This window comes from Giraffa tippelskirchi, chromosome 11 (genome assembly GCF_054371585.1).
Source record: "Giraffa tippelskirchi isolate mGirTip1 chromosome 11, T2T-mGirTip1v1.2.pri, whole genome shotgun sequence".
NCBI lineage: Eukaryota > Metazoa > Chordata > Mammalia > Artiodactyla > Giraffidae > Giraffa > Giraffa tippelskirchi.
Window position 1 is genome coordinate 1,663,666 of NC_137285.1, and position 16,100 is coordinate 1,679,765.

The 16,100-nt window shown below is 66.2% G+C and overlaps 1 protein-coding gene and 1 long non-coding RNA gene across 6 annotated transcripts; one reads left to right on the forward strand and one right to left on the reverse strand.

Annotated features, from left to right (window-relative positions):
- Positions 1 to 967: 967 nt before the first annotated feature.
- On the forward strand, positions 968 to 15,733 carry ADORA2A (adenosine A2a receptor). 5 transcript variants are annotated; one of them, XM_081542164.1, is made up of 4 exons: positions 968 to 998; positions 2,343 to 2,398; positions 7,092 to 7,665; positions 14,155 to 15,733. In XM_081542164.1, the coding sequence occupies exons 3-4, from the start codon at positions 7,340 to 7,342 to the stop codon at positions 15,032 to 15,034; spliced, it is 1,206 nt and encodes a 401-aa protein (XP_081398290.1). In that variant the 5' UTR covers positions 968 to 998; positions 2,343 to 2,398; positions 7,092 to 7,339; the 3' UTR covers positions 15,035 to 15,733. The 5 variants fall into 5 exon arrangements, with proteins under 5 accessions (XP_081398290.1, XP_081398289.1, XP_081398291.1 ...); XM_081542165.1 differs by lacking the exon at positions 968 to 998 and adding an exon at positions 1,168 to 1,545; XM_081542166.1 differs by lacking the exon at positions 968 to 998 and adding an exon at positions 1,940 to 2,129.
- LOC145526474 (uncharacterized) lies at positions 7,011 to 14,831 on the reverse strand. The gene is made up of 4 exons (XR_014068919.1): positions 14,636 to 14,831; positions 13,498 to 13,722; positions 12,506 to 12,767; positions 7,011 to 7,716 (listed from the first exon to the last, which is right to left on the reverse strand). It is a non-coding gene; the product is annotated as an uncharacterized LOC145526474 (long non-coding RNA).
- Positions 15,734 to 16,100: the final 367 nt, after the last annotated feature.

The window sequence follows — 16,100 nt, forward strand, 5'->3', positions numbered from 1 at the left end:
AGCGGAGATGGCGGCGGGGCCCCCGCTGGCTGAATGGGGCTGGGGATGAACTGGGGAGGCTGCACTCCCAGGAAGGAGGAGCCCCCGCTTCCCTCCCGCCCTTCCTTCCAGCCTGTGGACTTGCTGCAGAGACAGCTGCCCCCACCAAGCCTCCACCCCGGGGTTCCTGAGAACCCTTGGCAGCAACACCCGGGCCTCAGAGCGGCTTGTCCTGCTGTGCTCAGAACTGGGGTGGCCCCGTGTCTGTCCAGAATCAGGGTGGAAGGGGGGTCCCCTTGAGTGGCTGAGCTGGAGACCGATGGACGTGGGGCGTTCCTGAATGGAAATGGACACAACCCTGGATCCGTGAGGCAGGCAGAGGGAGGATCCCAGGGTGAAGAGCCTGAGATTCCAGGGGGTCGAGGAGGCAGAAGGTGACTCCTCCTCCTTTTGCTCAGAGAAGTTGGGGAGGGGGAAGGGCCTGACCCGGGGAGGGCTCAGAGGGGTCACTGGAATGGGGGCGGCTTCTTAGAGGCCAATCTTGGACCAGCGCAGGGTCTGCCGGACTCAGGGAGGTCGGGCAAGGCTGGGGACCAGCCCCGAGGACCCCGGTTTGAGGCTGAGCTTTCTCCTTCCGGAACGGGCGCCGTGAAAAGGACCGAGGGGCACCAGGTACAGGTACTTCCCGTTGGCGACACGGTGACACGGGGGCTGGCGCGCCCTGGGGCTTCGCGGAGGAGGGGAGCGAGTGAGGGCCTGCGCCCTGGGCCGAGAGAATCGTCGGAGGGACGGCGCAGGCGGCCGGAGCGGACGCGGGAGCCGGGAGCGTGGAGGGCGCACGGGGGGCGCGAGCCGCGGCACCAGGCACCCCGGGCTCCGCGCGCGGCGGGGCGGGCGGGCGGCGGGGCGGGGCGGGGCGCGGGCCGCGCGGGTCTGGAAGCCGCCGGCGGGGGGCGCCCGCGGGCGGAGCCGGAGCCCCAGCGACGCCGAGACCGCGGGCGCCGGCGCTCGAGCAGCAGGTCAGTGGGGCCCCCGGGTCTGGGGTCGCAGGCAGGCGGCCAGGGTCATCGGGCCGGGAGCGCGGGCGGCGCGGGCCCCCTCCTCCAGGCGCTCGGCCGCTTCGTTTACCGCCTCTCCGACAGCCGGTTCGAGGGCTGGGGTCCGCGCCCCGCCGGCGGCGGGAACGACGGGCGCGGGGGCGGCTCGGGCGCGCCGCCGGCCCCCAGGCCGGTCGGGGGGCGCTGCGCGGACCCCTCCGGGTCGTCCCCGCACTGGACCGGAAGGCGCGCGGGGCAGGCGGCGAGGGGAAGGGGCGAGAGCGCGCGGCCCCGGCGGCAGGGGCGGGGGCGGCGCCGGTGCGCCCGGGACCCCGGGCCCTCGCCGACCCCTCGCAGGGAGCAGAGGCCGGCCGGAACGGAGCGGGCGGCCCCCGCGGGCCGGGACTTCCACAGGCGGAGCGCCCGAGCGTCCCAGCGTCCCGGGGAGGCTGGGCGAGCGGACGGCGTCCGAGCGCCTGGGGCGCGGCGAGGGACGGAGCTGAGCGCCGGCCGAGCGCGGGCGCGTCCGGTGGGCGCTGGTGGCGGGAACCGGCGTCAGGGGCCCGCCCCGGGGGAGGCCGGGGTGGGGACCGTCCTGGCGGCCCGCCGGGGCCGCCCTGAGCCGAGGCGGGACTGGCGGGAACGGTGGCGGCCCTCGAGGGGCTTGGCTCCGGGTGCCTAGGGGATGGGGGGGCCCGGGCCAGTGAGCAGAGATGTCTGCGCTGGGGCGCGGCCACCGCGCCGTAGACTTCAATTTCCCCGACTGTACAATGGGAGGAAGGCGGGGGCCCAGGGCTCCGCGGGGGAGAGGAGAGAAGCTGGGAGCGGGAGTGTGTGTCCCCACCCCCTTGTCTCTGGACCGCAGCTGACCCCCGGGGGCAGCGGGGCTGGCCCCCTGAGCCGGCTCCCCTTCCCCATTTCAGGCGCCCCGGAGCCTGCTTCCGCCTGCGGGACCTGTGCCCCTTTCCCGCCGGGATCCCAGGCTGCCTCCCCTCAGCCTCTGCAGCCTCCGTTAGGTCCTCCATGTCACCGCCAAGCCCACAAGGGCTGCCCCCCGGGTGTCCGGCCCAGGGGCTGCGATGGACAGTTCTTGGGCCACAGTGGGCCGGGCAGGTTGGATGGTGTCGGGGGCTCCTCCTCCTTGGGTGGGCTGGAAAGGCTCTGCCCCCAGGGGCCGGGCCCCATCCCGGTGTGTCCACACCTCCTCTCTCCACCCGGGTCCTCTGGAGGTCCCTGGGCTCTCCCAAGTCCCCGATGTCTCTTGGGCCACTGCCCCGTCCCCTTAGACCAGACCGTATTCTGGGCTGACCTGGCCTCCCTCTTCAGTGCTTCGGGAAGGCGGAGGACTGCCCACAGCCGGCAGGAGACAAGACTTTGGCCAGGTGAGTCTGTGTGGGCTGTGCGCTTCCTTCTCCGTGGGCCTGGGGCGTGCAGGTGCCCAGCCACCCCCAGTCCGCTCCCTAGGAGTCCGCAGCTCGTGAGGGCCGTGGGCGGCTTCAGGGGCAGCCGGGATCGCGAGGCCGAACATGGAAACGTTCTGGTCTGGATCCACTCACTGGGCTCCCTGCCCCGGCCAATCTGCCTTCTCATCCTGTGAAACACGCATGATGGTGTGCGCCGGGCTTTGTGTTCGGGGCTGTGTGTTGGCCGGGGGAACAGACTGGGGCCTGTGCTTGAGCTAGGAAACCCCAGAGAGAGGCTGTCAGCCTTGCGGGGCTGGGGGGCCATCACAAGAGACCGCTGTCAGCAGAGGGCCAAGTGGACTAGCGGTGGGTGGGGAGCAGGCGCTTGGCTCCAGGGCATCAGCCCCTGCAGACTGCGGGGTCCCCGGGGGCTCACAGCGCTGACGTGAAATCTGCCAGCAGCTCTTGTTCCGTCTAAGCTGCCTGACTCCCGAGCCCCCTGCCTCTGTGAGCTGGGACTGCCCAGCCAGGCGTCTTGGGGGCTCTGCCTGTCTGCTGAAATCTGTGCACCCGTGACAGTCCAGGGCGGCAAGGCCAGAGGGCCGGCGAGGGCTTGAAGGCCCGGCCCCCCAGCATCAGACGGCCACTCACCCCTGACACGCCCCTCAAGGGGCCACTCCTCACACAGGTCCCTGGGTGCCCACTCCTCCAGCCCAAGCTCCGAGACCCGGAGTGAGGGGCGTGCCCCAGGCTCTGCACATCCTTGGGGGGGGGGGTCTCGGCTTCCAGACCCCTCCCAGATGAATCTTCAACTGGCAGGACCGGCTCCTGTGCTTGAAGAGGGTGAGGTGGGGAGGGGGCTGCTCTTCACATGGGGACAGACCCTAGCGGGCCAGGGGCGGGCCTGCTGAAGGGGTGGTGCCCGGGGCTGGAGGGGGGCTCACACGGGGGCTGGGAGGAGGCAGAACCACTCCCGAGGCGTCAAGAGGCACTGACGCAGCTCCGCCTGGGGTTTGCAGAGGCTACTGAGGGGCCCGAGGTGAACCCTCCTGTCCAGCGTCTGGCCTGGACCTGAGGGGCCGGGAGGCGGGCCCGAGGCCTTGAGGCCCTGAGCAGCGAGAAGGGCCCTGTGTGTGGCCCCAGGGCCTGCTGTGCAGAGGCCCCAAGGGCGGGACCCAGTGCAGGGAGCATCTTCGGCCCTGCCCTTGCCCACATCCTGCCCTCATGCCCTGAGAGCAGCGGCTGCACCCCCGGGGGAGGGATCGCCAGCCGGTGCCCTCCTGGGCTGGCAGCCCTGCAGGGCTGGAGGGAGGAGGCCCCCCTGGCTCCTCCAGGCAGTGCTGGAGTCACTGCTCTGCTCCCTCTGATGGGTTTGGAGAGGGGCCTGGTAGGTCGCAGGGCCCGGGGGGCTTTGGGGGAGGCTCGTGCCCAGACTCGGGCCCCCCCCACCCAAAGGCCAGCGGGGGCCTGCGGTTGGAGAGGCGCACAGCTGCCCAGGTGTCTCTCCCGCGCTTGCTGCCCACCAAGCCCCCCTCCCGTGTGACGGATGTCGGCGTCGCTCAGGCCGCCCTCAGGCTCTCGACTCCCTGCTCTGTGAGGCCTGGGTGGCGGCTCTCAGCGCGTCCTCACGCCCCTGAAGGTCTCAGCTCGTGCGCACGTGGCCACCACGCCGTGTGCTTCTCAGATCCTCTGTGGTTCGCTTCCAGGGTCTGCCCGTCCATTTTGGTGCTGCCAGGAGTCTCGTTCTTCTTTGTGGATGCCTTTCCTTTCTCTCTCTGAAGACCCTGAGGATCTTTGATCATCGTTTTTGGTTACTGGGTTGCCTTCATCCCTTCTGGAATCAGTCTCTGTATTTTGGCCACCGGTTGCTTATCTTTCTCACCTTTAGTTCTCCTCCTCCCGTGCTTTGAAATTGTGCTTCTCAGGCTCTCTGAGTGCAGCTGAGGGCTTGGAGGTGGGGTGTGACCCACACCCCAGGGTGGGCGGCAGCTCTCGGGACAGCCTCCCGGGACGACAGCGCCTTCAGACCCCGGCCACTGGCTCGGGCCGGGCAGCGGCTGGCACCGGGCTCCCTGGGCTCCGGCAAGTGTGGTACCGGTGGGCACAGGGTCAAGTTCTCAGAAACACTTGCTGAGAAGCTAGTGGAGGGGTCTCACTCAGGCTGGGGTTCTGGAGCCCAGGAAGAGGCCCAGCGTGGCTGCGACGGGCCCAGGTGGTACCCCGCCCTTCGCGGTACTCAGGGGCAGGTGGGCAGGGAGCTGCGTGCCCTGGGGGTCCCACTGCCATCTGGCCATGTGTACAGAAAGCCTTGCCAGGGGGACGTACAAGGAGCCAGGAAGCGTGTGCGTTTTGATTACACAGAGGTTTTAATCAGAGCGGCCAGGCTGGTGAGGGTGGGGAGGAAGGCGGGAAGGAGCCTGTCTGCTGGGGAATCCTGTGGGGCTGCCCTCCCCAGGCTTAGCACGCTGATTCCCCAACACATTGACTCTGCCGTGCCACGGGATGGCTTCTGCCCTCTGCCCTGTCCCCGGCCGGCGACAATCACAAGGAAATACTGCATCATTAATATTTAATTGCCCCTCCTGGCTAGCGACGGATGACTCAAGGATTAACAGAGAGGGATAGGAAATTGCCAGATCCGGGTCCCAGCCCCAGCCCTGGGCCCCGGGGCCTCCAACCTGCCTGTGGCTCTGGGAAGCCTCTGAAGGCGGGGCGGCGGAGAGGCTCCCAGAGGCCCCAGGAAGCCTCCTTGCTGCCGTTTTCCATGGGCATTTCCCCTGCGAGGTTCACAGGGGCCCCAGACCCCTGCAGCCTCCTTTCCTGAGCTCCCCAGCAGGCTGCCTGAGCCTGGGCTCTGGGGTGGGGTCCAGCGGGGGGGCCGGGGAGAGCACAGGTCTGGGTGGGCAGCGGGGGGCTGGAGCCTGCTTCTGAGCTGCGCACGTTGATTCCGGTTCCTGTCAGTGACACACGAGTAGCTTGAAACAGGCCGTCACGGGAGCATTTACACCCAGCAAAGTCCGGCAAAGGGCCCAGGCTGACTTGCGGTCTGACGGCCGGGACGCTCCGGCCGCCTCCAGCCCGCCTGCCCTGGGCGCCCCTCGCGTGCTCCGCTCGGCACTGGAGAGCCGGGTCTGGCCGACGCCCGGGTGGTCTGTGCTCGCAGCTGCAGGAGGCAGATGGGAGCCAGGGAGCAGGGGCACGCTGGCTCCTCGAGGGCTGACCTGGGTGGGCACCCTCGGCCCCTGGTGAACGGCAGGGAGGCGGCTCTAGTTTAGAGGCCTGGGCGCCCCGGGTGCAGAAGGTGATGGGGATGCCCTGCGGATCAGAGGTCCCAGGAGGCGCTCACTGGAGGGCTTGGCTTAGGGGCCCCGAGGCCCTTCCTTGCCAAGCATCCTGGCTCTTGTGGAGTCAGCCAACATCCAGGGCAGGTGCTGGCTGTGATCCCTCATCACAGGGGCTCCAGGCAGTGGGCCCAGACAGTCCAGCTTCAGCTCCCCAGAAACGTGGTACTGGCCTGGGTCAGCCGGCCCCGGGGCCCTCAGTCTGGGAGACAGGCCGGGCCGAGTCAGGCTTCCAGCCTGGGCCGTGCCCCCGCCAACGCAGCTTCCCCGGGAGGGGCCGAGGCAGGGCAAGAAGGATGGCAGGGGGTTGGCAGGAGGCTGGGTGGCTCACTGGTGGGGGGACAGGTCCCCGGGGCCCAGTGCTGGACCCGGGGGGCCCCCCAGAGGGGAGCCTGCCCCTTCGCTCCCATCAGAGGATGGCGAGTCCCGGACACAGAGCTTCTGCAGTCAGGCGACCCTGGGGATTGCTGCTCCAGGCTGCCGGCTGGAAGTACCAAGGGACGCCGCGTGGCCAGAGACGGCAGGAGGGAGCATGACGGGGAAGCAGAGGCGGTGGAGAGAGGCCCATGAGTGGCGGAGGGAGTGGGACGTTCCACCAGCTCAGGGGGTCCCTGGGAGGCAGGCTGCTGCTGCGGAGTCCTGTCGTGGATTCTTGACACCAGGATATTTTGACTCGGGGGGGGTAGCTGTTACACGCGTGTTCATTTCCTGCTCCTAGAATCACGGGTGAGAGCCTAAATGGTCCCCAGAGGTGACTGGGGTCCAGCCTTCCCACTGTGTCAGTGGGGAAACCGAGGCCGTTGCCGATGCCCCCGAGTCCTGGCTGAGCACCGCCGCGGGTGGAGGAGCGGGCGGGGCTGGGGAGCGCCCCGCCCAAACGCGCCTCAGCGGGCGGGGGCCGCTGGGGGCGGGCCCCCCTCCCAGCGCTCCAGCACGGGCTGCCCTCCCAGTGGGCGCCCAGCAGTGGGAGCACACGGGGCCTCGGGGCAGTTCCCGGCTCTCAGGGATGCAGCCAGGCGGCTGAGCCAGGAGGGTGGTCCTGGCAGGTCCAGGAGTTTCCAGGAGAGGGGGTGGCGGGGCTGCCACAGAAGGCTCGAAAAGTGAGCTGAGCCTGGGGGCAACACAAGCGACTCAGCTCTGCGAGATCTCGGCTCCTCTGGGAGAACACTCGGGCCGACCCCCGCCTTCTGGGAGGGCCAGGGCACGGCGGCTGGTCCTCTGGCCGGTGCCAGCCTGGGGGGGTGGCTTTGGGGGGTTGGGGCCGGGGGCTGCCCGGGTATCTCCGGCCGTGGCCGGAGGTCCAGCTCCTTACCAGGCTTCTCCCTTGGCAGGTGTCTCAGGACCTGAAGCAGAGCTGAGAGATGCCGCCGGAGCGCCTGGAGGGGGCCTGCTTTCTGGAGATGTGCCGTGGGCGGTGAAGAGTGCCGGGGGAGCCCCCTGACCGACGGCAGGGTCACCCCTGGCTCCTGTGAAGAAGGGGCTCGGGGCCTGGGCGGGGCCGGCTGTGCTGCAGCTATGGACCGAGTGCTGGCCCGGCCCGCATCCTCGCTGAGCCCGCCCTCCGGCCGCCGCGCCCGCCATGTACGGCTTCTGGGTGTACATCGCGGTGGAGCTGGCCATCGCTGTGCTGGCCATCCTGGGCAACGTGCTGGTGTGCTGGGCAGTGTGGCTCAACAGCAACCTGCAGAACGTCACCAACTACTTCGTGGCGTCCCTGGCGGCAGCCGACATCGCCGTGGGGGTGCTCGCCATCCCCTTCGCCATCACCCTGAGCACCGGCTTCTGCGCTGCCTGCCACAGCTGCCTCTTCTTCGCCTGCTTTGTCCTGGTGCTCACACAGAGCTCCATCTTCAGCCTGCTGGCCATCGCCATTGACCGCTACATCGCCATCCGAATCCCGCTCCGGTGAGTCCTTCCCCCGGGGGTGCCTCGTGCTGGTGCCGCACCCGTGAGGAGCTGTGCTGGGGGTCAGGGTGAGCCAGGGTCAGGGTGAGCCGGGGGTCAGGGTGAACTCAGGGTCAGGGTGAGCCAGGGTCAGGGTGAGCCGGGGGTCAGGGTGAACTCAGGGTCAGGGTGAGCCAGGATAAGGGTGAACTCGGGGGTCAGGGTGAGCCGGGGGTCAGAGTGAGCCAGGGTCAGGGTGAGCCGGGGGTCAGGGTGAACTCAGGGTCAGGGTGAGCCAGGGTCAAGGTGAACTCAGGGTCAGGGTGAACGTGGGGTCAGGGTGAGCCAGGGTCAGGGTGAACTGGGGGTCAGAGTGAACATGGGGTCAGGGTGAACTCAGGGGTCAGGGTGAACTGGGGGTCAGGGTGAACTCAGTGGTCAGGGTGAGCCGGGGTCAGGGTGAACCGGGGGTCAGGGTGAACTGGGGGTCAGGGTGAACTCAGCGGTCAGGGTGAGCCGGGGTCATGGTGAACCTGGGGGTCAGGGTGAACCAGGGTCAGGGTGAGCCGGGGTCAGAGTGAACCTGGGGGTCAGGGTGAGCCGGGGTCAGGGTGAACCTGGGGGTCAGGGTGAACCGGGGGTCAGGGTGAACCTGGAGGTCAGGGTGAACCGGGGATCAAGGTGAACTCAGGGGTCAGGGTGAGCCGGGTTCAGGGTGAACCTGGGGGTCAGGGTGAACCTGGGTCAGGGTGAACTTGGGGGTCAGGGTGAACGTGGGGTCATAGTGAACTCAGGGGTTAGGGTGAACCAGGGTCAGGGTGAACTCAGGGGTCAGGGTGAGCTGAGGTCAGGGTGAACCGGGGTCATGGTGAACTCAGGGGTTAGGGTGAACCAGGGTCACGGTGGACTCGGGGGTCAGGATGAACCAGGGTCAGGGTGAACTCAGGGGTCAGGGTGAACCTGGGGGTCACGGTGAACTCGGGGGTCAGGGTGAACCAGGGTCAGGGTGAACCTGGGCTCAGGGTGAACCGGGGGTTAGGGTTTGGTTTGGTGTCAGTGTGTCGAGCTGGGGTCAGGGCCGTGGGGCTGCCCAGGGCTTGGCACAGCCAGCTGTTGTGCCATGCCGGCTGATGGCCGCGGGCATGGGCCAGGCTGGTCCCCCCAGGGCTACCCGGGAGAGGCTGCCACGCGCGCTGCAGCTCTTGGTGACTCGCTGCAGCTCTTGGTGACTCGTGTGCCCAGGCCTGGGGGTGGCTGCATCTGGGCCTCCCTTCCTGCATCGTGATGCTGGGGTGGGGCGGGCCCCATTGTAAACCACAGAGCCTCGGCTGGAAGCCACCTTCTCCCAGCCCCTCCGGGCCAGCCTGCAGTTTGCACTTAGGAAAATGACCCCGAGGGGAAGTGATTTGGCCAGATGCCTTGGTGAGTCATTTGGATCTCTATGCAAATTATACTTCTCAGTCACTAGTGCTCAGGGCCGGTGGGGTTTTCCTGGTGAAACTTTGGTGAAATGACTTCAGGCGAGTGTTGTGGAAACAAAGGCTCTCCCCGAGGCTGAGTTCACTTAAATTCGGCCTCCACCTACATTCGGCCTCCACCTACACCACCACCGAAGCCCGTCCCTCCCCACCCCACCCCCCGAGGGAGTCCGGGGCGCTTTGGCCCTGCCTCCTCGTCCCTCTGTTCTGGGGCTGAGCCCCACAACCTCGATGGCGGATGCTGACAGGTGGCGCCTACCTACGGAGCAGCCCCACGCTGGGCTGAGGGTGCCCCAGCCGGGCAGGAAAGAAGCTCGATGCGCTAGTGGAAATGTCAACTGTTGAACCCGAGGGCACGCTTAGAGGTCATTTCCTCTCAGCCCCAGGGCCGCATACAAGCTGGTAGCACAGCCAGGGGTGGGTCTGGGAAGGAACCCGCCGGCCGCCCTGTTACTGCAGTCTTTTGTGGGGTTGCTCACAGGGTGGCCCCAGCCCCCCAGGACCTGGTCAGGCAGCCATTACTGCCCCCGCGCTCTCGGGGGACAGCAGACGCCCGCGTCCTGCTGCTTAAACAAAGGAGGACCCCGGCCCTGCGTGGCACTCCAGGGATGCCATGTCCCGGGAGAGCCTAGGACCCTCGTCAGAGGAAAAGGCGACCCTGGCCCTAACGGAGGACCAGCCTGAATGGGCGGGCTGGAGTCCAGGCTGGTCCAGGACACAGAGGTTGGTCTGACTGACTCCCCCTTCCAGGCCAGGGCCGGTGTGGCCCTGATTGAAGCAAGGGATGGTGGGTCTGAGGGCGATCAGGGCTGCTGATCGCAACAGAAGGGGCCGCGGCTTCTTTTTCTCGTCTGTTCTCTGAGTCTCAGGAGCCCCAGCCTCTCTCCCCAGTGCAAGTGGGTGGCCCTTGCTGTGTGACGCTGGGAAGTCAGCTGCCCCTCTCTGGGCCCGTTTTTCATCTGCCCCAGGGGCTGGGTCTCTAGCCCTTGGTGCTCACAAAGGTGTTTTGAGGGCCCAGTAAGTGGACTGGAGTGGTGGGGCCCTGCGGGAGGATGGCGGCAGGGTGGATGGGGATTCAGGCTTTTCTGAAGCTGCCGGAGGGTCAGAGCCGTGGGCCTGGCCACCCTTCTCCAGCCCTGCCTGCCTCCCCGGTCCCACGACCTTCAGGAGCGGGGCCTAGTCCCACCCCGACCTCAGCCATCTGAGCTCCACGAGGCAGGGCTCTGGAGGGGTCGGCCTGGCTCCCGGGTCAGGCAGCCACGGGCTGACAGTGGTGGTGATGTTCGTCCCTCTGGGGCAGGGTGCCACCGCCGCCAGAGGATGTGAGCTCATCCCCCCGCCGGCGGAGGCTGTGACCCTCCTGTTGCTCAGGAGGATGCCAGAGGCTGCTCCAAAGGAAAAGTGTCCCCTGACCCTGGGACTCAAGGGCCCTGGGCAGCAAGGGCTGGGGGCACAAGGCGTGTGACGGTGTCTGCTGGGGCGCCCGAGAACAGGCCAGGCATGAGGGGGACGAGACAGAGGCAGGCAGGATCCTGAAGCTCCTGGCAGCTCCGGGGCGGCTGCCTGGCTCGGGACGCCCGTCCCTGCCCCCTCCCGCTGGAAGACAGCCCACCCCGTGTGCCGTTTCCTGCTCCGCTCAGGAGGCCCATTTGCTGCTCTGAAGTCCAGCCTCTGACGATGCTCTAAGATCCCCATCCCCAGGCCTGCACCATTCACCGTTCCTTTCTCTTTAAAAAAAAAGAACGCAGCTTCAGAACAACCTCTGTGCTCCTCCCAATGCACCGGCCCTGCTGAGTGAAGGCAGCTGAGCCAAGGACGGGAGCTCTCCGTGTCCCCGGCGGACAGACTCCCAGGGGAACTCCACAGCCATCTCCCTCCTCTCTCCAGACCCTGGGGAGCAGCCTCCTCGTGGGGCAGCAGATTCCCGGGCCCGGGTGGTGGATCGCCCCGGAAGTCAGACCCGAGCGCCCTGGCTTCTAAGTGGGCTTTGAAGAGAGGGCTCCCCGCAGGGCGTGATGCCAAGGCTGCTGGGGGCGCGCTCGGATGGGCACTGGTGTTGGGGGGCAGGTGTAACGGGGAGGCCCCTTCCTGGACAGACGCCCCAGGGAAGGAAGGAGCCTGCGGGCCCTGGGCAGGGAGAGGGGACAGAGAGGTGTGCGGTCCACGGGGGCTCGTGAGGCCGGCTCAGGCCTGCCTGCGCCTGGGAGGGACGGTGGGTTTCAGCTGCGGGCCACGGGCTCCTTTGGACAAATGGGGAAATCTCTGCTTTCTCCTGACCGAAGGGCAAATGAGGGGGTATGACTGGATCACAGGGTGAGCCCCCAGTGGGAGACATGGGGGCCCCCCCAGGACCGCACAGCACTGGATGGCCTGGGCACACCCGGGCCCGGCAGGCAGGCAGGCAGGCTGTCTGAGGCCCCGTGTGGCAGGACGTGACCGCCTCAGTCACAGACACAACCTGGGGGCTGCCGCTGGGCCAGGCCATGGCTCCCCATTTGAGCCCAAATGTTGACCCAGTGCCCTGGGACCCTGGGTCCAGGGCTCTTGGCCTAAGAGGCTTTCTTTTGAGTAACAAGATTAATCTGTCTGGACGCTCCTTAAATAAAGAACTGCACATATTAAAACATCAAAAGGAAGAGAAGCAAGCACGGTAAGGGGCTGGCCTTCCGGGAAGGCGGGGCTGGGACTCCTCCAGACATGCTGTGCCCACAGACAGTGCCACCAGTGTCTGCTCCCGGCCCCAGGAGGGGCTTCCTTTACAGCGTGCAGCGGCAGGCTTCCTCTCCTGGGTTTCCTCGTCTGCATGGAGACAGCTGGACAGCATGGGCTTTTTTAAACTGTGACCGCAGCAGCCTTCACGCTGGGCCCTGGCTCCCCACCCCCGCACCCCCCGGGTTCATTTACTCAGGGAATATCAGTAAGCCTCCTCTTCCTTAGCAGCTCCACGCTGGGACTGCAGTTGAGAAGGTTTGCTTCTGCTTGATTGCCTCAAATGACAGGAGGGTCTCCCCTGCCTGAGGCAGCCCATGTCTCCCGTGAAGAGCTCCCTTACCCTGAACCACGACCCACCTGCCTGTAGTTTCCACCCACTGACTCTCGGTTCTGCCCTTATGAGACAGTGCTCCAGGCCCCGGGTTCTTAGTCCCATTTTACAGATGAGGAAACTGAGGCTCAGAGTGACTAGAACATGGCTAAGCAGGAACACACCAGCCCTAGAACCCAGAGAGGGGCACGCTTTTCTTCAGAAAAATGTCAACATTAAAATAGCCTCCTATTCAATGAGATTATATAAATTACTATTTATGGAATACTAGAAACAGTGCCTAGCACACAGCAAGTGCTACGTAAGAATTAAATGGAAAAACAAAAAAATAACCTCTCACCTTACATTTGAAGCTCCAGAACCGGAAACAGGGCAGTGTAGACTTCCTGTGGCTTGGGCGGAATGGGCAAGCCCATGACCCTCTTCCTGCCGTAGGTACCCAAGCCGGCACTGACTGCGGTCCCAGAGCCCGGGAGAGTGGGGTCCTGCCCGGGTGCTGTTTGGGCTCAGAACTGACACACTCCCCTCGGCCAGAGTGGCCTCTGGGCTCCTGGAGTGTCCACGACAAGGCCACGCCTCTCCTGCGGTCTCAGTTTCCCCACCTCGAGAGTGAAGGGTTAGATGAGAGGTCAGAGGCTACCAGGTTTTCCTTTTTCCTTAATTTGAATTAGCTGACAAAATTTAACCCACGGGCGATTTTACCCAGAACAATCAGCTCCCAGCCCCCGAGATCCTGCAGCGCCGGGCAGGCGTGTGTGGCGGTGGGGGGCGCGGGGGTGGCTGAGTGGTGTGTGGAGCCTCCTGCACACTCGGTCACACGCAGCAGCCCGCCTGCCTCGCACCTTTGTGACCTGCAGGCCCCCCGTGTCTGCTACCCCTTGAGCTAGTTGCTGTGGATACTTCTAATCCTGGACTTAAGGGAAGCATGTTTCTCCTCGTCGCCTATTACGTCCTGCCTCAGTGATGGTGAGGCAGAGATGGACGCAGGATCCAAGGGGCCCCCAGCCTTGGGAGCCCGGCTTGGGTGGGACTTGTTGAGTTCGCTGCTCCTCTGGGAAGACAGCTGACCTGAGCTTTAAGGGACGGGTCGGGTTTACTGGCAGAGGTGCTGCGGAACCAAAATCCTGAGTGCAGGTCGTCCCTCGGAGCACTGAGGCCGCCCTCCTCAGGCTGGGAGGGGCGTTTCTTGACTGCCTGCTCGTTAAACTCTCTGCCGTCTTGCTTTTAAACTGATTTATTTGGCTGCTCCAGGCCTCTTGTGGCACACAGGATCTAGTTCCCTGACCGGGGAGAGAACCCACGTCCCCTGCGTTGGGAGGGGACGTGTCTTACCCACGGGACCACTAGGGAAGTCCCTGCCATCTCTTTTCGTTGGCGTCAGCTTCTGGGCCGGTGGGTCTGGCCTCTCCCCGAGGGCGGCCCTCCGGAGTACGGAGCGATTTGGGCCAGATTACTTCTCCTCTCGGGACCTTAGGATCTCGAGCAACTTTGTCCTCTTGAATGTGGAGGCTGCTGTACAGATGTTAAGACATCCTGATCTCATCTCTCTCCAGAGGGCTGTGGGCGGATTTGGAAGGGAGATGAGTATCTCATCTGGCCTGGGACCTCCACCCTTCCCCTTCCCACCTGTGCTGCCTGTCCCTGGGGGGCTTCCGGGGACCCCAGGTCAACTAGGAAAGGAACTGCAGGAGCACAGGCAGTGTGACCCGCCCACAGGCCGGGTCTGGCTGGTGCTGGCCCCAGCCAGCGAGCACCCTCCCGGCCATTCCCAGGCTACAGGGAAATCCATTCTAGTGGCGCCTGAGATGGACATGGAGGTTGTAACTTCTCTCCTCCCCCTTCCCACGTCACATTAGTTCCTTCAAAGCAAACCAGGTCAAGGACTGCAAGTCATCAGAGGACACCGAGGCAGGGCGGCAGGAAGCGCCTGGTCCAAGACCTCTGAGCTGGTGGCCAGGCCCCTCCCTGACGCGGGGCCCCTCTCCCCAGGTACAACGGCTTGGTGACGGGCACGCGGGCCAGGGGCATCATCGCCGTCTGCTGGGTGCTGTCCTTCGCCATCGGCCTGACCCCCATGCTGGGCTGGAACAACTGCAGTCAGCAGGGGGGCGGGAACGGCTCCCAGGTCTGCAGGGCGGGCCAGGTGGCCTGTCTCTTCGAGGACGTGGTGCCCATGGACTACATGGTCTACTACAACTTCTTCGCTTGCGTCCTGGTGCCGCTGCTGCTCATGCTGGCCGTCTACCTGCGCATCTTCCTGGCGGCGCGGCGGCAGCTGAAGCAGACGGGGAGCCAGCCGCCGCCGCCGGGCGAGCGGGCGCGGTCCACGCTGCAGCGGGAGGTGCACGCCGCCAAGTCGCTGGCCATCATCGTGGGGCTGTTCGCCCTGTGCTGGCTGCCCCTGCACGTCATCAACAGCTTCACCTTCTTCTGCCCCTCGTGCGGCCACGCCCCGCCCTGGCTCATGTACCTGACCATCGTCCTCTCGCACGGCAACTCGGTGGTGAACCCCTTCATCTACGCCTACCGCATCCGCGAGTTCCGCCACACCTTCCGCAGGATCGTGCGCAACCACGTGCTGCGGCGGCGGCGGCGGCGCGAGCCCTTCAAGGCCGGGGCCCCCGGCGCCCGCGGCCTGGCCGCCCACGACACGGAGCGCGTGGGCCTCCGCCTCAACGGCCACCCCCCCGGCGGGGTCTGGGCCAACGGCAGCGCCCCCCGGCCCGACGGCCCCGCCCTAGGTCTGCCCGGCGCGGGGGGCGCCCGCGGGTCCCACCGGGACGCGTGCCTGCCGGACGTGCAGCTCCAGGGCCGGCGCCCAGAGTCCCCGGGCCCCGGGGGCCCCCGGGGCGGAGCAGGAGTGTCCTGAGGCCCCGCCGAGCCCACCCCTTCTGAAGGGAAGGAACTCTTTCTCCTCCCGCTTGGGAGGACCAGTCGCGCTGGGAGAAGAGTGCATGTGCGGAGACCCCCTGGTCGGTTCCCCGTTTGGACGGAGGAGGGAGCCCCCCCCCCGCCGGCTGGAGCAGCATGAGGCCCAGCAGGAAGGGTCTGGAGTCCACGGAGGGAGGCCCTGCACCCGGCCAGGGCCGGTCCCCGGCCCCTGAAGCACCTCCAGGTGCTGCCTTGTGTCCGCAGGGCAGGCCGGCTGGCCTGCGGCTGGGGAGTAGCTCCAAAGGGCCCCCTGCCACACTCCCCTCCCCAGGCTTTCCGAGGGTTCAGAGCAGCTGTGCTTGGCGGTGGCGTTGGACTGGTGGGTTTTTTTTCCAGGAGAAAGTGTAAGCCCGAGGAAACCCTGTTTATTTTACCTTCCCTCCCTGGCTGCTGGCTCCGTTTCAGTCCTGCTGCTAACCTGGCCCCAGGCGGCCCCCTTGAGGACGGAGGTTGTAGCCGAGGGGCCAGGGCGCGGGTGCAGGGAGGTGGTCAGGGCCGGCCAGCGTGCGTGAGTCTAGGTGGCTGGGAGCTGCTTGGGCAGAGGCCCCCTCTAACTGCCTTGCCTTCTGAAGGGAATATTATTTTGTTCTTGTTTTTTTTCTGAGATAAAATAAAGATGAGCCACATTGTGTTTTAAGCTTGTCCAATGAGAACAGTGTCTGAGTTCCTTTCCCTGCCCACAGTCAGGCCTGCCACACACCTATGGGTCTGTGTTGCAGGTGTGAGATGGACAGACAGCCGGCCTGCCTGCCTGGGCCGCGGTGAGTGGGTGGGCTCCGGCGCGCCCCTCTTCCTCAGGAGCAGCTGTCTGCTTGCCGCAAAATGCACATGTCCATGTGCAGCCCCAAAGGAAGGAGGCGCACCCCCCAGCCCCCCCTCAGCATGGGGAGCAGGCTCCTGCCTCCCCGACGCCCTTGCAGCCCTCTTCGTCCCCCTCCCCGAGGCCACAGAAGAATCTGGAATCGATGGGGGGCTGCGGATAGAGGCTACACGGCCTTCCCCTG